Source organism: Seriola dumerili, unplaced genomic scaffold, assembly GCF_002260705.1.
Source record: "Seriola dumerili isolate Sdu_G_001 unplaced genomic scaffold, Sdu_1.0 BDQW01001601.1, whole genome shotgun sequence".
NCBI lineage: Eukaryota > Metazoa > Chordata > Actinopteri > Carangiformes > Carangidae > Seriola > Seriola dumerili.
In genome coordinates this window covers 341,234-365,488 of record NW_019175856.1, presented here as the reverse complement: position 1 = coordinate 365,488, position 24,255 = coordinate 341,234, and the positions used below count along the sequence as shown (strand labels likewise).

General features: G+C 42.2%; 1 protein-coding gene across 1 annotated transcript in view; it reads right to left on the bottom strand.

The window, feature by feature from the left end:
- Window positions 1-425: 425 nt before the first annotated feature.
- strbp (spermatid perinuclear RNA binding protein) overlaps window positions 426-24,255 on the bottom strand; it is a 79,256-nt gene continuing 55,426 nt past the window's right edge. The window contains exons 5-20 of the mRNA XM_022768434.1: window positions 21,364-21,626; window positions 20,004-20,172; window positions 17,374-17,641; window positions 14,337-14,467; window positions 13,344-13,439; window positions 12,795-12,906; window positions 11,799-11,896; window positions 9,981-10,086; window positions 9,050-9,133; window positions 8,222-8,430; window positions 6,673-6,825; window positions 6,256-6,390; window positions 5,451-5,591; window positions 4,635-4,764; window positions 3,890-3,943; window positions 426-955 (exon numbers count right to left, since the gene is read on the bottom strand). Of these exons, the coding sequence (XP_022624155.1) occupies window positions 879-955; window positions 3,890-3,943; window positions 4,635-4,764; window positions 5,451-5,591; window positions 6,256-6,390; window positions 6,673-6,825; window positions 8,222-8,430; window positions 9,050-9,133; window positions 9,981-10,086; window positions 11,799-11,896; window positions 12,795-12,906; window positions 13,344-13,439; window positions 14,337-14,467; window positions 17,374-17,641; window positions 20,004-20,172; window positions 21,364-21,626 (2,226 nt within the window). The 3' untranslated portion in view covers window positions 426-878. The remainder of the gene's footprint in view (window positions 956-3,889; window positions 3,944-4,634; window positions 4,765-5,450; window positions 5,592-6,255; window positions 6,391-6,672; window positions 6,826-8,221; window positions 8,431-9,049; window positions 9,134-9,980; window positions 10,087-11,798; window positions 11,897-12,794; window positions 12,907-13,343; window positions 13,440-14,336; window positions 14,468-17,373; window positions 17,642-20,003; window positions 20,173-21,363; window positions 21,627-24,255) is intronic.

The window sequence follows — 24,255 nt, the reverse complement described above, 5'->3', positions numbered from 1 at the left end:
TGATAGCTGTGGCAAATCTGCCAAATATTAATCCACATAAGGTAATGAGATCGTGCAGCTGAATGCAAGATGCGGGAACTAGGAAGAGCTTTCTAAATTCATCCTTTGTCTTCTAGCCTTTCTCTCTGAATATCTATAAGCTGAGGGTCAAAGGGATGTAACGAGAGGCGCTGAGGAACGTGGAAAGCTTGAAATTCAATCAGCGGGAATGTATGAGGGTGGAATATTAAAGCTTCATGTTCAAATGTTAGTTTAGGTCACAGGATTGTGCATCAGTTTAAAGAGTGGGTAAATCCTTTCACATGTTATAACTGCATGACAAAGGCCAAATCCACTACAAAACAAAGCCAGCCAAACAAAAAGGTGCTACTGCATCGGCTGAAAGCCTTTAAATCAGATATACACCAGGCAGTGTTCAGCTTTTATAGGAGATAAACTTTATTCATTTTTCAACATTATTTATTTAATCCTATACATCCTTCACACAGCTCACATTATTATTTTCACAAACAATGTGTGTGTTGTGTGTATTATATTGCAAAGGCTATCCTCCTTAAAGCAAAGCATAAGCACAATAATAAAAGGTTGATATATATATAATTTAGACTCAAAGAATGAGGTAACAATTCACAGTACAAATCCTTCAAGTTTTTGTTTATCTCTTAAGAACTTAAACCTGCAATTATTTTTTTCATATTCATAAAAGTTTTTGGAAACAGTATGAAAATTAAACAAAAAAAAAAAAGGCAAAAAAGCGCTTTTACAAATCTTCAGCTCAAGTCCTTAATCCTCTCCCCATGATATTGTAGAAAAAAAAAACAAAACAGACTGAGTTTCCCTTCTAGAAAAAGGTGCGTTTGGTATGTATGTCTCCTGTGCTAAAAGAAGTGGTAGTGGGGGACGGGGTAGGCGGGCACTTTCATGACAGGCAACAGAAGCATTCTCTTGGGCAAACCTAGAGGGGAGACATGAGAAGAGCACAGCTCTGCATGAGTCCAGGGCAACAAATAACCAAGCGTTTGTATGCTGACTACACTACACACTATGCTACAAGTACGTCCAACAAACAGCCCCTGTACAACAGGGGTCCCAAAGGAGGGGGTGTGTAAGTGTGTCAGAACAGGCAGGAAGTGTTTGTAGTCATGGTCACAGCCTTCATCAGTGGTTAGAGGTGAGAAGGAGAAAGAGTCAGAGGTAAAGTGAAAAAAACAGATTCATTTCAGTTTGTTACAACTTGGGTCTTGTTTTAGTCATTTTGGTTTCTTTGGTTATGGTAACATTGGGGTCAGTTGCTGAGATCTGATAACACCGTGACAGTCTGAAGGGCAGGAATCACAAGCAGACTGATGATCATACAAGTTGTAAAGAAGCCAACTTTATGTACCACTTCTGCGGAGATGAAAGTGAAAACTAGATTAAAACTAACACTCATATAAACTAGTGAATATCCTACATTGCACAGGAAAACTAATATGGACACACAACACCTGTAAGAACAGTAGGTCAAAAGTTTAACATTTGACTTTTCAAACCAGTTTGAGGTTTGAGGAAAATCTGAGGTTTTGTTATTACAAGCGATGTTGCCACATCCCCAGATCTCAGCACTTCACCAGATGCTGTTATTTTTACTGAGAAGGACAGACAAACCGCAAATTACTGCCCAAGTTGTAATAAAGTGGAATAATCCTTTCAGAGAGAAGATCGAGCAACAGAAATTGCTTGTCTGTATAGGCATTTTGGAAGAGCTTTTGGAATAAAGTTCTATGATAAAAAGTTTTATGTTCTGTGATTTTAACGTTCTGTGTTTTATGATGGAATATTCTGTGTTTCACAGTGTTCTAGCAAGCACAGCAGCTTTCTCGAATGCGTTCTTAGTGTTTGCCAAAAAAAAAAAAAAATTCCAAAGCAGCAATGTGCGTCAGAGCAAGACGCAGGAAACAAGATGGAAGTGTTGCATTCAAAAGATAAAGGAGTAGTTTTCATGTGCATGTGTTTCATGTGAGTTAAGTTAAGCATGCACCAACATGGCTGACTAAGATCTTTATTTATACATATTTGGATTATTCTGGCCAGTAAAAGTCAATTAAAGTAGATTTGATATTTACAATATTCTTCCTGAATTGCACCTGACAATCCAAGACTCATATTTATCCTCCTCCACATCTGCAGCTCTACATTAAAAGTCAACAGCAAGCAAAATGAAAAAATTAGATTTCCACTTAAACAGTAGGTATAAATTATATAATTTTGTTATTTTGGTGTTTTGTGCCTGATTTAATTCCAGAACCCAATTCTGAGTATAAATATCTGAGTATAATCCTAGCCTTTGTCTCTATCTTTTCTCATGGTCAGCTAAAATCACAAAGATCACCCACCAGGATATGTGTCGTGTTGATGAGTAATGGGGCAGAGATGCACAGTGTACAATGATTTATGCTTCATCCACCACCAGATACAGGAAATTCTATCACCTATTTATTAAAGTCTTTTTATTGGCCAGTCATGAAGCAAACTATTAAATGGCTTTTCAAATTTTTTGAATGTCAAGGCCATTGACAAAATTTACGAAAAAAACAGAATAAGAAGAATGACACTGAAATGTGCTTGTCAGATGTAAGCAGCACCTACTTATTGAATTCTGAGTGTTGCAGTGAGTGTGGCAGTCACAATAACACAGGAACAGTGTGTGGATGCCAGGGACTGAAATGAAACACCCCGAACGAACGCAGAGCTACAGCTCTCATAAACACAGTAACTGAGGTGCGCTTCATATACAGAGCTGCTGGGTTCTCTGGGGGGCACCAAACGTCAGCCTGGAGCCTCAGACCGGTTTCTCCCAGCACATAAGACCCATTCAAACTCCAAGCTGTAGGATGGAACAGAGGGGCCTCCCAATGCTACATGTGTACACACACTCCACAAGGCTGAGTCTGTTGAGGTCAATATAACTGTGTTTGACAGAGGGATGTATGCAATGAATTCTGCACCAATACCTGTGCTTGTTAAAGGTCAAGCACTAGTATAGATTTTAGCCTACAAGTGTCTTTAATTCCTGTGTGTGTATGTGACAGAGAGAGAGAGAGTGATCTCAGTGACCACTTTCAGCATTGAGGACATAGAAACCCCTAAGCAGCAGTAACATGACAGGAGCAGTGCTGCAGTGCTGAAGCTACCCTGCCGCTCTGTCTTAAATAACAGTTTGGGGTTGGGAGGGTGGGGGGTGGGCAAAGTGCAGAACTCGCACTATGCCTTCTGCTAATCTGAACAGAAATGACAATGAAGGCAGCACAGACTGTGTGTCTGGGTTATTAAAAGTCCAGGAACGACTGTATATCGAGTTAAGAGGTGATTGTTCTATTGTGCAGATTTCTATGCTATTTCAGTTCAAGATAGTACGTAGCGGAAAAGGACTGCATGCACAGGTGTGTGTGTGTGTGTGTGTGTGTGTGTGTGTGTGTGTGTGTGTCTCATCATAACCAATAACCAATCCGTTTCTGGGAGTAGTGTTCCAACCATCACAGATAAGTGTGTGAGTGGCAACGAGCAGATTAAGAAACAACTGGTGAGCGGACACTTATCCAAAGCACAGACAGATTTGTTTAATTATGACTGAAATTCAGCGCCAAACCCTAAAACGTGGATTAGAATGGAATAAGATTATAAAGTGATTTTGAGAAAAAAGGGAGCAACTGGAGCCAAAAGGGCGGTGGACAAGTAGGTTGGAAGTGTAACATAAAACCTACTGAAGATTCATTTACCTACTGATGGTTAGCAGTTAAAGTAGGTTGAGGGACAGAAGGTAGAGGAAGGGAAGAGAGCGATATAGATGGTTGAAGGGTGAGGGCGAAAGGACGACAAGTGGACAGGAAAACTAACAAGAAGCACGTACCGTATGCAGGAGCAGCTGCTGCAGCAGGGCTGTAGCCATACGGTGTCCCGAAGCCTGTGGGGAGGAGGTTACAGGGTCTAATTCAGTTGTGCACTTGTTTAATTCCAGGCTGCACTTTTCAACAGTAAGTTTAGATGAGTGTTTTGGCCTAAATTCTAGCAGACAGCTGTGGGCTCAGGGTAATAGACCTGAGTGGAAGCTACACTCCTTCCTAACAAGATCAGCGTGAGTCTGAGTCATACTGTAGGGTCAAACATTAGTGGACGTTCAGCACAAGCTGAAAATATATCCCAAAATAATCAGTGGGCAGTTTTGCTGCTTGATTGTCTGACAACATTGTTTATCACTGAGCTCTCAAGCAGACATTAGCCACTGTCGTCTGTACTGTAGGCTACTGTAGGGTATTTCTGAAAGCCTGTGATATTTCCTATACAACTGCAGGGAAGAACTGGCAGCAGGCAGCCTAAAGCAGAAGAAAATGTCAGTACTGTAAAGCCAACAGTAAAAGAAAATGCCAACTCTGCACAAACCACTATGTAAAATATAAAAAAAAGAAGACTCTATTCCTCTTGGACAGGTTATCTATCATGGCACAATACATCAAAATAAAGTAATTATCAGCTGATTTAATTTAGTGTTCTAATGCATTTGTATTATTACACAGGTTGATAAAATTGCAGTAGTAAAAATATTGCAAAAAAAAAATCTTCAACAACAACAGTACACACAACTATCCTCTTACTACCTGGCGTGACATATCCAGGTGCAGCTGCACTGACGAAGGCTCCTCTTGCAAGGGCTGCTCTTCCTCTCCCTCTGGCTACCTGAGCTGCTACTGCTGAGGCTGCTGCCGCCGCCGCCAGGGCTCCTTTAGTCTGAGCACAGACAGGCAGTGTATACTATATGTGAGTGGGTTTTAAAAATTCATAATGCAGACAGATACATACAGCATTTAGATACACAGATGTATATTTGCATAAATATAGTGCACAGAAAACAAAAGCGCAAACACACACACACACACACACACACACACACACACACACACACACACACACACACACACACACACACACACACACACACACACACACACTTCTCCAAGACAATGTTCCAATGCATTACGGGCCTCGTTGTTCACAGATCTGCACACAGGCTCAGTGACGAAATAAGTGGACGAGTGGCGATCTGATAACTGTCAAGTATTGATCTGATTAGACACTTGTTAAACTCAAGAGTTATTGATTACTGTTAGCTGAACAAATTGGACAAATAGTCCCAGTGGTCCACAGAGATGATACTGATCAGAAAAGAGGTTTAAATGCAGTCATTTTTAAAGCTGCAGTGACACTTTGGCTCTCAAGTAAAACATAAAAGGAGTGGTTTGATGGTTTCTTTGTTCTTTCATTCTCTGAGTGTAAATGCACGTGCCCCAGACAACATCAGTGCCCTCTGTGTGAGGTATTGTGTGTGTTATATATATGTGTGTGTGTGTGTGTGTGTGTGTGTGTGTGTGTGTGTGTGTGTGTGTGTGTGTTTATGTGTGTGTGTGTCTCCTTACCTGAGGCAATATCTTCTTTTTCTTGTTTGCAGCTGCGTTGGGACCAGAGAAGAGTTTTTCCAGAGCTGCCAGAGCAGCGCTGGCCTTTGCTACCTTTTTGTTGGGGCCTGCCCCACGAAACTTCTGCCCATCCACCTCCACCTGACACACACACACACACACACACACACACACACACACACACACACACACACACACACACACACACACATATTAAACAAAAGGAACACTGGTTTTGGAGCCACATTTTCATTTTTCCGTGTTTGTCTATTTTAATTATTGTTCTTGTCCTTTCTAATAGTGGTTTCACTCAGTTCAGTCAAAACAAACAGTCGCACAATAATGTTGCCCAAAACCCATGTGTTTACCAGTCATCAGTAACTCAGAGAGTCTGGCTGAACAGGACAGCTTGTTTAGCGATGCCCTGCTGTCACGCAGGCCTGCTAATCAATCAGCAGAGCGATGGAGCAGCCAGCCGTGTCGGAAAACAACACACCCCACAGAGAAAAAGCTTGCTCCAGGAACCAAGTTGACTGATTGACTCTACCAGTGATCAGGCTCTCTCTCTGTGTGTGTGTGTGTGTGTGTGTGTGTGTGTGTGTGTGTGTGTGTGTGTGCGTGTGCGTGGCTTTGCCTCTGTATACATCTCCCCCTGGCCACGCTGCACGTGGATGTGTGCTGGTGAAATATGAACATTTTTTATTACATCTTCGTGGTGATATGTCATGGCTCGACACCGCTGCACACATGTACATACTTTATAATCCTACACCGGCGTGAGTCTGTGTGTATGTGAAGCGCTCACCTCCATAAGAAAACGTTTGTCATGGCTGCCTCCACTTTCAGAGATAAGCTCATATTTGAGGCCTCTTCTCTTCTCGTTTAGCTCCATGACGGGATTCTTCCCACTTGCTGTCAGTATGGGACCCTGAGTTCGCACCTGCAGGGTGAGGAGGTTAGTGAAAAAATGTAATTTTAAAAGCATCTTCATAGCTTTACTTAAAAAAGCACAAGGTGGAGAGTAAATCTGAGAGACGGAGCATGATGTGCGTGACCAAGAGCATGACTGTGAACGGGGAGAAGATTTGCTTTGGATACCTTTTATGTTCTTAAAGCAATGTGGCTTTTACATTTCAATCACGTAAAACCGATACCAGACTTCGCCTTTGAAAAAAAAGCATTAGAACTGCATCACTTTATCAGCACGTTTTTTTAATCCCACCTCCAGTGTGTTGGAACTGTCCGAGGAGTGTGTTGGGTTATTGCTAATGTGTGAGGATGTCTCGCTCTTCCCCTCGCCATCCGATTTCTCATCTGAACTCATGGGGTCCAGGTCTGAGTCGAAACCCGTCGGGTAGCCCATTGCCTGGAGAACCTAGAGAGGGAAGACGACGACGAAAAGCCATCATGGCAGGAAAGAAACAGCAGACAACGAGATCAAGCCAAAAATAAAGGATCTTTCAAGATTTGGACATAAACAGTCAAATGCCAACAGTTGTTCTGCATAGGAAACCTACAAAACATTTTTGTCGCAGGTTTACCTAGACATACCAAACTGGTAAGATTAAAGGTGAAATCCCCAACTTTCCATATATTTGAGAGATAGTGACACTACAACAAAGATGGCGGAGCATCCAGAGGCATCCTTTTACCATCCAGAGGTGCCCTTACACCAGAGTGTAACAGGTTAGAATAGCCCGCTGAATGAAAATGAAATTGTCCTTGCGGCATTTTTGTTAATTACCTTGCTAAACTGTTGAAATTCAACATTAAAATGGCATGAGATAGATTCTGAAGGACACCAATACATTGATGTCTCTGTTTGTGCGATGGCTCTGTACAGCAGTCTAACAACACTCCACCCATGTTGATGATACTCTATTTTAACAAAAGTCGCTTTTAGAGGTATCACTGCTGGAGCACACCGCACGTACTGACATGACAGAGTTGAATTGAACTTGGACTATGTTTACAATAAAGCCGTCATGAAACATCCGTCTGCACAGAGTCACACGAGTCCTGGACGGACAGCACACAGGGCAGCAGAGTGATTCTTTATGCAGGCAGGAGAGAAAAAGGAGTATGACAAGTTTTTGACCGAAATAGGCGATTGTGTTACAGCTGCTGAACTGGCCGCTACAGTGAGAGAGGGTGTGTGAGAGTACAGGAGATGGAGAGGAAGTGAGGGAGAGAAGGTGAGATCAAAAGGTTGAGTACACGAAGAAGAGAAAGTGAGAGAGAAGGAGAATGGAAAAGGGGGGAGAGATGGGGAGAAAGAGCCTTTTATGGGAATGGAGCGGATAGCGGATTATCCCAGCTCTGTGCTCTGGAGAGCCTCTTTGTTCACAACCACTTTGGGATTACAAGGATTTGCCCACCTCGATCCTTCCTCTCTCTCTCTCACACACACACACACAAACGCACACGCACACGCACGCGCACACACACACACACACACACACACACACACACACACACACACACACACACACACACACCAATGGGCATATGCAGACAAAACATATTTATAGTAACAGTGAGGTCTAGCTGCAGCTGGAGCTTAGACAGTTCTTCAGGTAGGCAAAAAAGAATCTTTTCTTCTTTTTATTAGTGGCTCTTTTGGGATTTCTTTTATGCATAAATGTCCACATATACAAAAAACATAAATCACAGAGGATCAAATTAAGATATTAAGTGGACTAATTACACATTATTCTCCCATCAGTCACACATGTACGTCGTCCACTTTGCTCCTTTCCCTTCATTCTTACCTTGACAGCGACGTGGAGCTTGGCGGTCTTCTTGGAGGATCCGGATGCTTCATAAATGGATCCATCTAGATCCACAGACATGGTGAAGACCGGAGCGTGAACCGGGCCCGACTGGGACAGCAGGCGGTACTGCAGCCCTGGCCGGATCTGGTTCAGCCGCATCAGAGCGTTCATTGGCTGGTTGGAGTCTATGGCTTTACTGTCCAAGACTAATGCAAAAAAAAAAAAAAAAAGAGGGAGTATGGTTACAGTAAAAAGAAGAGAGTAGAGTAGATTTCATAAGGGGTGTGTATCAATTACCCAGCTGGAGTCAGACAGATTTGGCCATTTGGGAGATGCTGTATGCAATAAATCATATTTTCTAACAGTTTTCTAATCTCTGGCTTGTTGTTTTCATGATGAATAAAGGTGCTTCTCTATTTTCTTTCTCTTTCAATCATGGTCCTCCTGTTTGTCAATATCTAAAAATGCCTCTCTGCCTCCATTAGACGTGGTTCATCTTCTCCTTGTACGAAGAAAGAGCTGGGGATGGTTGGGTGGCCTACTAAAACGCCAGCAATCAATACTATTGATCTGCCTCCAAGGGATTGAAGGAGGGTGGAAGGTAGAGAGGCAGACAGGGACAAAGACAAAAAAATATAGACAATGGGAAGAGAGGCAAGAATATAACTACTTCCATCTTATAGGATAGTATGGATTCTTATCCCCAGTCTCTTTCCAGCTTTAGATTGGGTCCAATGATCAATGGATGAAAACACAAACAACATAAAGAAACAATCAGATAATCACACTCTGTCAATGTTCATTTCTTACTGTTCCTTCTTGTACCTTTCCTCAGATTCCTCTTCATCTTCTTAATGAGGTCCTTGTCATCCATTGCTCCATCCTCGTATGGCCTCTTCAGACCTAAACCTGAGAGGGGAGAGGCACAGAGGAAGAGTTGGAGAGGTACTTATCAATCACTGACTACAAGAAATGTTTATACGAACACGCACAAAGGCAGCCGTGTGTGACGGAAAGACAGGGAGGCACAGTCGCAGACAAACAAACAATAGATCAGCACGAGCATAAAGATGGATAAATTCACAGATAAGATAAACAGAGCAGAGAGGCGGACCAGCAAACAGCCAAACAATGAGGAAGACATATAAGCTCCTTTCCAACATGCATCTTAATGCATGCATTTCCATGAAAGCCACTTTGGAAATTTGCCAATTCAAGATCTTATGAGATTTGTCTTATGAGTCTTTTTCTAGTGTGAAACAAAAGTGGAAACATTCCTGCATATGGCACGTACGAGTTAAAGAGATTTCTCCAAGGCCACCGTGTCTGTGGTGTGACTGGAGAAAAAGCAGCCACATATCAAACAACCTATCCCATCTTTAAGAGGTATTTTTTGCTCAACTTCTCAGTCTTATTGACGCTGCTGCCAGTGGTTGTGTGTAGACAAACAACTTCATACGTTCAGATAGGTCACGTTATGTTTCAAAGGATTTCACAAGCCCTCACCTGAAGCTGACACTGTAATTGAACCCATGTATGTTCCAAGTCAAAGTGAGAAAGGAGCAGACAGAGCAACAGGGACAGAGAGAAGGATGGATTCACACAGCCTGAAAGCCTGAAGAGGCAGATAATCAGGCGTATTCACAGACTGAAAGACAGACGCGTGGCGGATGGAATGGATGAAACACAGGAGATGCACGCAGGTGAAGACGAGGGGGAAAGGGCTGAGCAGGCAGGCAGGTGAACAGGTACACACCTTCTTTATCGGACCAAGGGTATTTCTGTGATGGTTTATTTGAGGGGAGAGGTTCCATCTCCAACACCTTGTAGATCTGCCCGAATGCCATGAGTCTGAGAGCATGCTGTTGGGGAAACAGAGTCAAATGATTTGCTGTTAAAAAAAAAAAAAAAAGGCTTTCCAGTGATGTCACCAGACACGAGACATAAGATTTAAAAAGATGGGTTAAAAATTGATGCAGCAGAGGCTGAGATATCCTGACTTTTAGTTTTTCTGGTATGGGTTGTGTCTAAAAACAGGGGATCCTATATTTTTTGTTTTTCATTTGGCCATTCCTGCTTCCTACATGTCCACTTCTCTTCAAAACCCGCGCCTCCTGTTTGCAACACAGGCTTTCTGTTAGAAAGTCTTAACCTTTCTCAAAAGTTGGAAACCTCCAGAGCCACAGACGACATTTTACAACTATTTTACAACTCGATGTCTAAAATCGGTGGAGTGACCTTTAGATACATAATATTCATACTGAAACATGTTACTCATTATAAAATTCTATCCTTATACTGTAATTATATATGTTAAGTGAATTCTCTGTAGTAAACACACAGATACTGTATGTGTGAGCTAGAAGATTTGTACGGACATGTAGTTACAGTACATATTCTGTTTTTACTGCAGCCTTGTTCTGCTTTGTCAATTTATCTTTTCAATAATGTACATTTTTGTTCTTGGATGAGTGAGTGAAATTGAAGCTGCTGTGCTCATGCGGGACATAAAAGGAGCTTGTACATTTTGGCTGGGAAGCTGAGAGAGACAAAGTTAAGCTAGAATATTCAACTCAATGTAATGATATTCAACTTCACAAATGTTAGGAGGCCTTGTCCTAACAAGGAAGCACATGAGCAAACTTGAAATGAACTGGTAATTTAGCATTAAATATATATCAAATATCAGATCTGTGTATAAATAAAGGTCTACATATATGAAAGAAACTTATACTCCTGAGCTATCTTGCAACGCACAAAATTGTCCTCAAAGGAATCTCAAGGGACCCTGCTTTTTCTAATGTAAATATCAATAACATCAGCAAATATACTAACCAATATGTCCCAGCATTCATTTATCATTCTCGAGCTACTGTACACATTCTCAATCTATACAAACAATCAGAAAGATAACCAGAACGGCTCACAGGGGCTCTGCTAATATAAATCCATTAGGGAGGTAGAGTGTCTCAGATATTCATGAGGCTCGGTGTAGCTCATTGACACAACAGCTCCCTCTCTCCTATCTGCTCTTGTATCTGCTTCAATTATCCCCATTGACATTCCAGCCTCGTTCAGGCTGCCTTCAAAGGAAATGGACGGCAGGATTCACTAAGCCATGCGGCTCAGAGGCTGCCCTGCTCAGTCAAGTGTGTGTGTGTGTGTGTGTGTGTGTGTGTGTGTGTGTGTGTGTGTGTGTGTGTGTGTGTGTGTGTGTGTGTGAAGGAGGATGTGACAGCACGAGTGCATGCACACAAATACTGTCCTCGGGGTGTCAGAGATGGATTTATGGCTCGCAGTGGCAATAGTTTCCCACACCAATCATTAAAATGCAGCACAACACAGCTTCTTCTGGAGACGCACACGCATACTTGCACAAGTATGTGTGTGTGTTGTGCGTGAGCGCAGATTGTGCGGTTTGGGTGATGATGGGGTCTTTCTGTCTGCTAACAGGCGTGTTGCTTACTGATTCCCGCACGCTGACAGCTCAGGGCAAGAACAGCTGGGTGATAACAACACTGTCTTCAAGCTGCAGTGTGCATGTGTGTGTGTGTGTGTGTGTGTGTGTGTATACCTGTGCGCTGTAGGTAATGTCCTCAGCCTGCTGGTCGGTCATGTTGGCTAGTGTGTTTGTTGGCTCTTTCTCACATGGGTCGTGTAAACCTGGACCACCTGGGGGAGGTGACAGAAGATGACACACACACACACACACACACACACACATACACACACACACACACACACACACACACACACACACAGTCAGTTGTTTTCACTTTATGTGTGACTCTGCTGCTCGCCAACATTTAATTAGGCTTCACTGTCATGACATAAGTGACACTGGGAATCTTGACTATTAAAAACAGCAGCAGCAGCAGCAGCAGCAGCAGCAGCAATGGGGGTATCTAACTGGTATCAAACTGGCAGTGAGCTTTTCAAACCAGTCACTCAAATCCTTAACTTTTAATTGTACCAATTTTGTCTTAAATTTGAATATGACAGGTGAATAAATATTCTCCTGCCAGTGAGGTGCACATTTTCTTCCTGTAAATGAAACCTGAGCTGTTTCTTTTGTTAAATTTGTATTCAAACATTCACGTACCCTGCTCCGTTCTCTTTTTAAATATTTAAAAAAAAAAAAATCTAATCTCAGTCCTCTCTGAACTAGAACCTTATTAAGCCTTGCTCTGGACAGACAAAACTGGCTTTTGGAGCTAAACTGAATTTGAAAAATCCAATAAATGAAACTCTCAAACATACTTTTGAATAATTAATTTTTGCTTTTCCAGGAATGCAGAACATTTTGTGAAGCAACCCTTCAGCTGTTCATATTCAAGATGCTTTCTTAATGATGATCTACCTCAGACAGCTGTGCTCTGCTGGCTCATTTACAATGTCTTGACCTCTCGAACAGAAACAGCTCAAAAATGTGGTAAGCAGCGCTTCGTTGCATCTCCTCGTCCGCCCCAAATTGAACTCTGATTGTCAGCCATGCCGAGAAATCGCATGAAAACAGACTCTCAGATCTTTTTAGCTGAATATTTAAGCAGCCACCGTGGTGGCTACGTACCTGGTAGCAGTATGCCTGAGGCCAGACACTCCATGACTCGACGCAGGGCTTCTCCTGCCCCAAGAGGTCTGTTGCAAGTGGCAATTGCCTTCTCACAGATAAGCTCTAAGGGCTGCAGGGACACAGACACACACACACACACACACACACACACACACACACACACACACACACACACACAGATGAACATGCAACAGTAAAGAAAATCAGGTGCCGTGCCAATAGAAGGTAATTGCCCCTTTTACATTAAACCTAGGTTACGTGAAATTCAACTCACAGAGAAATTAAACTTGTGTAAGAAGTGTGGACACTGGAGTCTTAATTCTTCAGCATAATACAATACACACAGTTCATTCATTTATGGATGACATTTGAGCATAATTCTTCGCTTTCAATAAAGATGTGATCCTTCTGTTACAGTGGGGTGGCAGAAGGCCTTTTGAAAAAAATCCTAACAACACAATGAAACGTATAAAAGTTCAAAAGGGGGCTGAAGACTTTCTTTTCATTTCAACACTCAAACACAAGTAATTACAGCCAAAGACTCACCCATCCTTTGAGAGGCTCCCAGACGGGGTGTCTATTGCACATGTCTCTAAGTATCCTGAGAACAATAACGCAGGACTTGAGCCCGTTCACTCGAGCCTGAGACGGAGACGGGAGAGATGGAGGGAGGCAAGAGGGAAGAAAGAGGGAAGAAAGAGGGACGAAGGGAGCAAATCGACGGGAAGAGGGAGGGAAGGGAGCAAATTGAGTGCAGGGGGAGTGGTATTTGTGCAAATACATGCATGCATACACATACAGATAACAGCCTGCTTTACACCACAAAGCCACAGTCATAATGAAGTGATTGTATCTGTCTGAAACTCTGCCTGAGCTCCCCACAGAAAGAGAACATTCTGAATCATGTTTAAGGTGCTAAACATTTCTTTTAATATAATATCTCTTCTAGTTTTGTCTCTGTCTTCAGAAAATATTTATATCCTAAACTTGTACTTTTTTTTTTTTTGTCGGTAAGGTAAGTGAGTTGGGAGACAGATGGGGTAGGGTATGGGAAGGGGAATAAAAGGGAAGCACTGACATACTGTACAGAGCAGGCAGGTTCACATAATAGCCAAAAAGAAAAACAAAGTATCAACCATTGCTTTTGTAGCCTTACGATACTTTTTTACATTCTTATTCTAACTTCTTTTATTTCATACACAGTTGTAAAGTGATGTTGTAGGTGATGTTTAGTATTTGGCAATTTTTGTTGATTATGTTCTAAAATAACATCCTGCAAATTAAACCAGAGATGACAGAACATAAACACATATCAATATCAATCACAGAATTTGTAATAATTCTAATATATACATATGTTAAAATTTGTTAATAAAAACATGTGGTTTTTCCACACTTGCATCTTTTCTTGATTAGTCTAAACTGAGTGGGAATAACAAGCAGCACACTATCAGCCCACAGAGAGTGTATCTCCTTTGGTTGAATCGTCAGGCTACAATAAGCATCGGGCAGGAAGACAGGAAGTGAGTGGGTGCCGACCTGGAACCACTTGGCGTGTCGCAGCGCTGCCAGGGCCAACAGACATCTGTGTCTATCCAGCACCTCCCCCTCCTCCTCCTCCTCCTCCTCCTCCTCCTCAGCCTCCACTCTGTGCGCAGCAGCACCCAACACTGCCACAAAACAATAACAACCCAATATAGAGAACGTAAAACACACACACGTCATGTCTGAGTGTGTGTGTTTGAATTTTTTTTGCGCGCGTGAATGTGTGCAAACACACGTGAAACGCGCGTGTGTGAGTGCACACATACACACACACATGCATGGATATATTTGGTACATACAAGGTGCTTTTCATGCCATAAAGTTGTTCCTCTCCTTGTAGAAAGAGCTCACTCTCCACAGTTCACAGATGCTCATGAACTCGTCCTCACTCTTTAAACCGTGCGTCATTTTCAACACTGCGAACAGTCGAACATGCGTCAACCGCGTCACATGTCTGCATCCTCAGCACATAGTAACAACAGGATGCGCTGCTGCTCCTACACATGAATGTGTTGAAAGTTACACACACTATTCAACAGTGACTGAGTAATTTCCATCTGTCACTGACAAATCAGTGAAAGGGAGAGAAACTTAGGTCACAAGGGAAGAGACAACTTTGTGGGATGGAGAGCCCCCCCCACAGACATACACCAAACAAATACCTAAGGAGTGTTTGATTTACAGTGTGTGGGCATCGCTAAGACATATCCAGTCTTTTCACTGTGCCCAGCAAGGTAAATCAATCTCGCCTTCATGTATTTGAAGAGGACTTTATTTATTTTGATCCAGTCTGCACCAGGCAGGAGTCAAAATAGGATTTTTGTTTTTCTTGAGGTGCACTTGATTTCACAGGCTCATAAAAAAAATGGTGCAGAGAAAGCAATTCAACACCCTGTCTGGGCAAGCGCAGCATCAAGCGCTCCTAAAGTGGAACTGAAAAAAAAAAAAAAAAATCTAAGATAGTTTGACCCAGTCTGAGACAAACACAACACAGGAGGGATCAAGGCAGGGTTTAGTCAGAGCATTGTGGTTGGTAAAAGAGGAGCATTCCTATACTTTTATATGTAAGCATTTGATTCATGTCGCCCAACACACCAGGCTGCTTGAGTTACTACTTCTCTCGCCCCATTCTGCTACTGTGAGAATCAGCACACAGCCTATGATATGCAAGGCGAGCTGAATCAGACGAAGCTGTGTATGAATGAGTGCGGTTACATGGGGTTTCAAAAGAGGGTTTATTATATGTGGGGCCCCACTGGAAGTGAAATAAAACACACTAAAGAGCCCTGTGGGTACCTATGAAACACTAAAACTAGGTAAATATTTTCCTCATCACTTTCCTGTAAAGATAAAATCCTTCCCTCAAGAGGTATTAAGTTGAAATGTCAAATGTGTCTGCTGTGGAGCAGCACCAGAACATCTATCTCACATTACCCCTGAACTCATCTGGCCATTATTGCAGCGTCGCTCTCCCTCTGACTAATGCATGTAGTGGTATAGTGGTGTGTGTGTGTGTGTGTGTGTGTGCGTGTCTGTGTGATGTATAATGGTGTATCTCAAGGTCTGTCAGTGTGGTCCCAGCTGCATGTGGGACCACTCCGCTGCTAGTGGATCATTATGGTCTTTCTCCTCTCGCTTGTCCTCCCACTGTTCTCTCAAACACTGTGCTGGCCGCTCCCTCACTCAGTGCTCTTCTTTTATCATTATCTCCTTCTGTGTTACTGACGTCGTCTTCTCCCTCAGTCTCATTAAAAAAAAAAAAAAAAAAACTCTTTGTTATCTTTGCTATCTTTCCTATCTTTGCCACCGTGTCTACTTTAATTTACTGTCACAGCACCCTCCCTCCCTCTGTGACCACAAAAAGCAGCGAGCAGTATCTGGGCTTAAAGGGCACACATGCATGCAATACGTGTGCATAGACGCAAGTACAACTTATACTGAGTAGAATGATTAACTGTTTGTGATCCTGTGAGAAATATGAAATAAAACACACTTCGCAAGGTGACTGTGAACTTGCTGTTAGCAAGCACTATTTTAAATCAATATATAGATTACCTGATTTCAAATCAGAAGGCATTATCGATCCATTTAACAGCAAATAATCAAAGCTTACTGCAAGAACTGACAGCTTTTATACTCAATAAGTGTGTGTACACTTGTTGTGCAGGACTTTGTATGTCTTTCAGACATATTTTAACCTCCTAGCATGTTGCTAATAACAAGGCAAGTTTTTAAAAGAAGAGGTGCTTGACACACGACAACACAGCTGGTATTTACGCCTGTCAGTGCGTGTGTTAATGTGTACAAGTATTAGAGTATTGGCCCTTTAAGATGTAACCCTGTTAGACAAACTGTGCCCGCATCCCTCCACCTCCAATGGTGCCTGATGAAGTCTAAGCATTTAGACGTCTAGTGTGACCGGTGTCTTTATCTGTCAGGTACAAAATATGACTGTGCGTGCGTGCCTTCTCTTCCTTGTGGCTGAGCCAACGTGTGTGCATGCCTGTGTGCTCTTCTTGCTGCGCGAGGAGAGAAAATAGGAGCAGTCTTCTCCATCTTGCCGTGGCACGCGGCATGATGTACGGCAAACCTTCGTGCTATCTCTCATCTCTTTCTGAGACCTGAGTGTCTAGTTGGACGGGAGCCACAGGATGGATGGGCAGCTTGCTACTGCTCGGTTATTGATTCCCTTGGCCTGCTGGCCTTGCTTCCCCGTCCTGCCTCCCACCACCAATTATAACCAGTTCCTGCCACCCATGAATACACGGGAGGGGGGTTGGGGATGTAGGATTGTTACTAGACTGAACACCAGACAGTTCCTGTGTGTTTCCGCTCTGGTATGTGTCCTGTACCTGTCGTGTCTTGTGTCAGCATCAGTTAATGAGGTCAAAACCTCTTGTTTAGGGAAATAAAAACAATCAATTTCTACACAGTGACATATACATATACAATATAGAATTAAACTGCCTGTGTGTGTGTGTGTGTGTATGTCTGCTGGAGAGTGTGTCTTTTCCTATCTCTGAGTTCCTACCTCGCCCGTTCTTCTCCTGCTCCTCCTCTTCCTCCCGCACTTCCTCCTCCTCCTCTTCATCCTCCTGCTCTCCTTCCTCTCCATTCTCCATCTCCCCTTCCTCCTCTTCCTGCTCCTCCTCCTCCTCCTCCTCTTCCTCCTCGTCTTCCCTCATGGCCGGTGAGGTGAGGGTAATCTTCAGTGTGAGTTTGGGCTCTGTTGTAGTTTGTACCAAGATGGCTGCCTCGGGTAAGGAGCTTGCGACCTCATATTTCTCCTCTGTCAGCTTCTGTCATGTGTCAAACAGATATAACTGGATGGTCAGAGGCCAGCGTCACAACATGAGTTGTGATGGAAAAGAAGAGGTAAATAAATTTCTCCTGCTGCTGCTTCCAGATGATGCAGCATCACAAGGTATGAAAAGAGAAATATTTTGAAGTCAAAAAACTTATTTCTAAATGGGAATACTTTGGGCCACAGGATGTTAATGATATCCTGAGCTAAAATTTTGTCCACACATAATACTGGGCAAAAACGCTCATGCTCAATGCTAAAATAGTCATGCTATATAGTTATATTTGTACCACGACTGCAACATCACATGTATCACACGCAAAGAGGCAAATGGACAAATGGTACAAGGACATGTTACTAGTTTAAAGCCTCTCCTAAAGATGGAAGGACAAATAAGCTTGGACCCTTCAAAAGCAATCTCTACAGAAAAGATGTATGATACAATAAAACAGATGCAGAATAGAAAAATATAGAGGTTATTGAATGACCTTAATATTTTAAAAAGGGCTAATTAGGTACAGTAGCACAAATCCAACACAGATAATGACAATTATATCATAAATAAATATTTTACAAACTAATTATGAGAAGGTATGATGATACATCTGATGAAGAGAAAGGAACAAAAAAAAAAAACAAAAACAAAAAACTGTGAAAGGTGAAAGCTACAAGCGCAAATCCCCCATTATGAATTTTAGACACACTGTAATGATTTTGTGTGACTGTGTTTATGTGTCTGCCTCTAGCGTTTCTCAGAGTCACATATTCATTAGTGAAACTGTCTGTATGTGCACTATGCTTCATTCTTAAGGAAACTAATGGCACAGAAATCACTTCAACATTCATGCAACAACGACAAAAAATCATCTGCAATAACTTGTGCTCTTTCTCACTTAAACAAATGAAGACACATCAACACACACATCATCCCTCGTGCAGAAATAGGTATATGCACAGACTCACAAAAAAAGGATGAAGTCATTACTGACCATAAATATTGGATAAACGCAGCATAAGTTGTGCAGTGGCCCCAAGGAAGTGTTTGTGTAATGTCTAATAAGTGGCTGTTTCTGCTGCTCTAGCTCTGTTTGTGTGTATTTACTTGCATTAGCTACGCTGTTGGGAAATAAATTTGTTCATACAGGTACATTATGGGCAGCCACCTTCCATGTGGGACTAAAAAAAACTGATCCTCAAGTTTTGTCATGTATTTTGGGGATAAGACTTTTCTGGGTTTCTGGGTTACAGCTGGGGGTAGGGTAAAGGTTTAGCATGTGGCAGTTATGTTCAGGGTGAGGGTAAGACCCCAGGTTATTAAGTCATGTAGCGTCATCCTTAGTGGCAAAAACAAGCGGTTTGATGAGGCGGCTGAGGAGAAAATCTGAATCTCTGATGACTGGGCCTAGATATTGGATTACCTCCCTGCCCACACAAACAGACAACACACATACTTTAACTCCCTGTCTCTCTCCCTCTCACATCACTTCGCTGCTAAAAGAAATGAGCAGAGAAGAGGTGCAGGGCCAGAATTTATTCAATAAGAAATTTCTGCACTAGCCGGCCAGTTTAGGGAGTTCTCATCATGCTAGAAGTTATGGCTCCTAACTGATCTTAAGTGAATGCAAAAGCTCACCTGCCTGCCACTATATATCAAATTATTTATATGATTTGCAAGGAGGACTCTAATCTGCAGGAGTTTAAGATGAAGAATAATGTTTAATCCCTAGATCTCATGCATTACAAGCAAATAAGTACACAACTCATGAATCACAGCTTGTAAAAAAAAGAGATGAAAAATATGTCCTGCATGTTTGTGCCTGGATTTTGTGTGTGTGCTCTCTGTGTGCTGCGGGTGTTTCGTAGCTTGTGTGTGTACATGAACGTCAGGAGCTCCACTTCTGGGCCATGACTTGTTAATGAGGAAACGTAACACTGAGGTAGTGAGGAGAGTATTAATCACATATGACTCATACATACTAAAACAGCTCTCAACTTATCACTTGGCGGCACTGCTGTCTCTTGACTACTTATGCCAAAGCTCACAATGCTTCTCTCTACGCTCACACATGAACTTGAACACACGGCAACGTGAGTTGGACAATTCAAGCAGAAACACTCATAAAACATGGAAGCTGTCAAAATAGCTGTGTTTCTGATACTGGAGAGGAGTGTGTGATAAAAAATACTACTTCTCGGGATCTGATTTGGCAGACTAAGATGCATCTGTGTGTGTTTGTCGGGCAGCATTTTTGTGACCAAGTGTATAAAAGAAAACAAAAGAGAGAGAACGGGAGACGGCGTTACGTGGCCTGAATGCAAGTGTGGGTCTGTGTGTTTTAGTGTTTTGTGCCTCTCACCTCTATCTGTGTGGGTAAATTGTGACAGACAGTGTCCAGCAGTGTCTGTGTAGGTTTGTCTCTGCACATCAGCACCAGCTCTAGGTCCATGTCGCCTTTGATCAGGAGGCCTTTGGCAACCAGGCCGATCCTCATCACTCCACACAGCACGCCACCACCGCTGGACTCCCTGTATTTAAAGGAAAATAAACCATAGGTAACAATAAAATCGTACACAGGTTTTGTCTATAAGGACGCACACATTTTGATTTATAGCTGAAGAACTGAAAAAGTGGCATTTAACAGGAAAATCTGTGCTTGGCTGTCAACGAGTTAACAAGATAGTGTAAAGATCTAAAAGGAAGATGACCTTGTTAATGTATGGCTTCAAAGAAATCACTTTAATATCCTAGTCGTATCCTACACTCAATCCTAATTACAATTTTGTGACACATCTAATAAATCTAATTTCTCCGCAGGCAAGACAGCAAATCAAAAGGGGTTGCTAACTTCATTAAAAACAAACAATATTTCAACATAAATCAATATTTTATGTAATAATATCTTGTATTTTAAAGGATTAAAATAGAAGGTGCCAGTTAACATTGCAAAATAAGATCTGACAAGGCAATTCAAGACTTAAATGAGAAGTAGTGAACCCTTAATAAAAAGATTCATGAAGATAGCCGACCATGGAGACTGTGCCCAGAGACTGTCAAGTGGTTAAGTTCATTTCCTCCGGAGCCAAAAATGATTCTGCTGCCTGGGACTGAGTCCTCGCAGAACTTCCTCTGAGCTTCTTGTGACTGGACCACACACTTTGTGGCATGAAAAAGACTTCACTAGTTTGTCTTAGCTCTAAAACCACGAATCACTTACACCAGTAAATTAATCAACAGACAATTAATTGACAACAAAATAAGTAGCCCTTTATTTGATTCATTTATCAAACAGGTCTGTTGCCAGTTTCTCCGATGTGACAAGTTTTATACCTTTATGTTTTTTATCTGGGTGCAATTAAATGAGTTGTTAAACATTTTGAGGAAATACGCTCATTCAATTCCTTTTGACAGATGAGATGAAGTACATATAGATACTTCATGTTAATTAGTCACATTTAGATGTATGATTAAGCTGTTTTATTAACTTTGAATAGTGGTATTGATCTTCTCATACAACTCAGCAATATAATCATAATTGTGTACTTTAACACTGTAGATCAGACATAACAAGCACGAGGTTCACATTCTGTGTCATATCATGTTTCTGACATTTTATAGACTGAACAACTAATCTATTAATTGAAAAAGAAATCAAGAGATTAATTGATACTGAGAGCAATCATTAGCTGCGGCTCTATAATGCGTCACTACCACCCTACCTGTAGCTGTCATTGGATTCCTCAGTTTCATCGCCGGGCTCATCGCCAGGGTCATCCTCCTCTGTGCTGTCTGCTGGTTGGCTGTTGACCTGGCTGTGGACGTCGCTGCTGCTCTGATCCAGCCAATCAGACACGTGTTTGAGGGCGCACTCGACAGTGGACACCAGCGTCTGAACTGCCTCTAGCTCTTGAGAGGAAGGGTAGATGGTGGAGTGTTTAGCCATGACATGGCGGTCATCGTTACTAAAGGAACGGAAGGACCTCTGAAAGGGAAAGGAGAATGAGAAATAGCATTTAGTATATTCTGATTAAAACTGTGGGAACGGTAAAAAATCCACGCATACCTGTACACAAACACACACACACACACAAACACAAACACCTTTGTCTACAGCAACAGCACCACTGCAGAGAGACTTCATAAAACAGATTGAGCTTTGATCCATCAAATCAAGCTTTGGTCTCTCTGTTGCAGACAGACTTCTTTCTATCACACGCCTAAAATTACAAAAAAAAACAAAAAAAAACACACACACACACACACACACACACACACACACACACTTGTACAAACAACTGTACAACAAAAAAGCACCACAAAGACGCACCCTGCCACTTCCTATCCCACGAAACGTGTTTACAAACGGCTTTATGTGTGTGCAGGAGTGTGTGTTGCCTCTCCATGCAGACAGAACATATATCTCTTTTAGTGGAAAGAAATCAATTCTTAACTCTGCGACAGTTGCCGTTTAATGGCACTGACCCTGACATGCATGTATGTGCACAACCACACACACACACACACACACACACACACACACACACACACACACACACACACACACACACACACACACACACACACACACACACAAATATGTACACACAGCTATCAGAAATTCATCTGACCATCCTCTCCACCTGCGTTAATTCAATCAGACATTGTGGCCCGGGGAATTCATGTCAGAGCTTCAGTCTTTCTCATTTGCCCCTTCCTACTCTCTGGGAGGTTTGAGGAGGAAGAAAACCATGGGAGGAGGAGATCAGGGGGGAGGCAATCAGAGAAGGGTAAATGACAGAAAGTAGAAGGGGCATGAAAACGAGAAGAAAGGGAATAGAAGACAGCTGAGGAGGGCTGTGGGAACAGTGCAGAATCTTTAAAGGGGGACAAAAAAAACAGTTGTGGGGTGGGGGGGGATTCAAAGATGAATGGGAAAGTAAAGAGATGAAGCAGAGGAGCAGGTGTAACTGAGGCTTTTCTGATTTGCACTCTGCAGTTAATACCTCCCAGATGGGCCCCTGAGCTTTTGCGCATTCGTATGAAAACACCTTTTAAACTGTATGTTATGCCTTTTCCACAGCATTTCAGTGGGTGGTTGATTATGCAGCTTCATGTTAAATGGAAAACACTTAAAGTTAGATATTAATTAAACATCAGACCATTCAGTATTAACTTATCAAATTTAAATGTAAAACCGTTATTACAGGGAATGAAAGTGGCTGCAGAGAGAACAGATGAGGGGGTAACCCTTGAAAGTGCATTATAATCTATTATCACAGCTTATAGCATTTGCTGCAATACACATAATGTAAAGTCTTTGGGCGACTGTAAAACAGATAATTAATAAATCACAATGCTTGTCAGAACACTTCATTTCATATTAATTGCAGAGCTTTTACAGCTCGCAGCAACACCACTTCTGTTGTACCCTCAGTTTTAATTCTCCTTTACTATCTGCACGGCTTTTGTGTCACTGTTTACATAAAAATCACATCAACCAGAGTTTTGAGGTCACTGTGGTTTTGGCTTTTTCATCTTCAACTTTTTTCTCCCACCGCCTTGATCGCTGTCGCTCAGTTTCGCTGTGCCTATCACTTCCTCTCTTCTCTCTACTACGTCCTCCGTTCTGTTTTAGAAATATGAAGATGTTATATCTGAGAAAAACAATTAAGATTACAAGCTGCTGTTCACACCATCACTTGGTAACCTGAATCTGAAGGATGAGGTCCTTTTTTTAATCATTAGGGGTTATCACACTGCGCTGGGGAGCCTGAGGTGCATAACCCAGTTCAACATGAGGAGGCTGCTCTCAACAAGCTGCAGAGTACACCTGCTTATCTCTGAAACCCACATTTCCCTTTATTCGCTACACACATACATACACATCTACTCAAAGAGAAACGCACACCAGGCATGATAACCAACACACACACACACACAAACAGCAGAGAGATGACCTTTTCACCGTAGTATGGATAGTGTAGCTTGAGCACTACTATCAATCTACTTGAAATCCAAGGACCACGTACAAACACACACACACACACACACACACACACACACACACACACACACACACACACACACACACACACAAGCACATATATGTACACACGCGAACACACACTTCATCCTACTCCTAATTGAACTGGTGACATTCTCTTTCACCAGAGTGAGTGAGATAAAGCCATTAACAGAATGGAGGACAAGCACTACACAATAACTGCAGCCTCACTGCCTGTGTATCTCTGTGTGTAGAGTGTGGCACAAACATTTGGCAGGGTCGGATGCTTCATTCCCACTGGGACTCAATTGTCATTCTCCAACACCCTGGCAAGGCGAACTATCGTGACAGAGAGTGAATTTAGAAACCCTGAGTATTAAAAACCTATGCAATCTGTTTATATTTTTCTATCATCAGATCTTTTTTGGACCAACATTACTTGCATGTGACATTTTCAGACGATTGATACTTTGGTGTAACTTGAAATGCTGAAATGCTTCATTAATGCTATGAGGAATCTGTCCAAAACATTAAGCCTCCATGCAACAGGACCAAAAAAAAAAAGTCCATACAGATCCCACTAGTGCAGAGGATTACTGGATTGGCA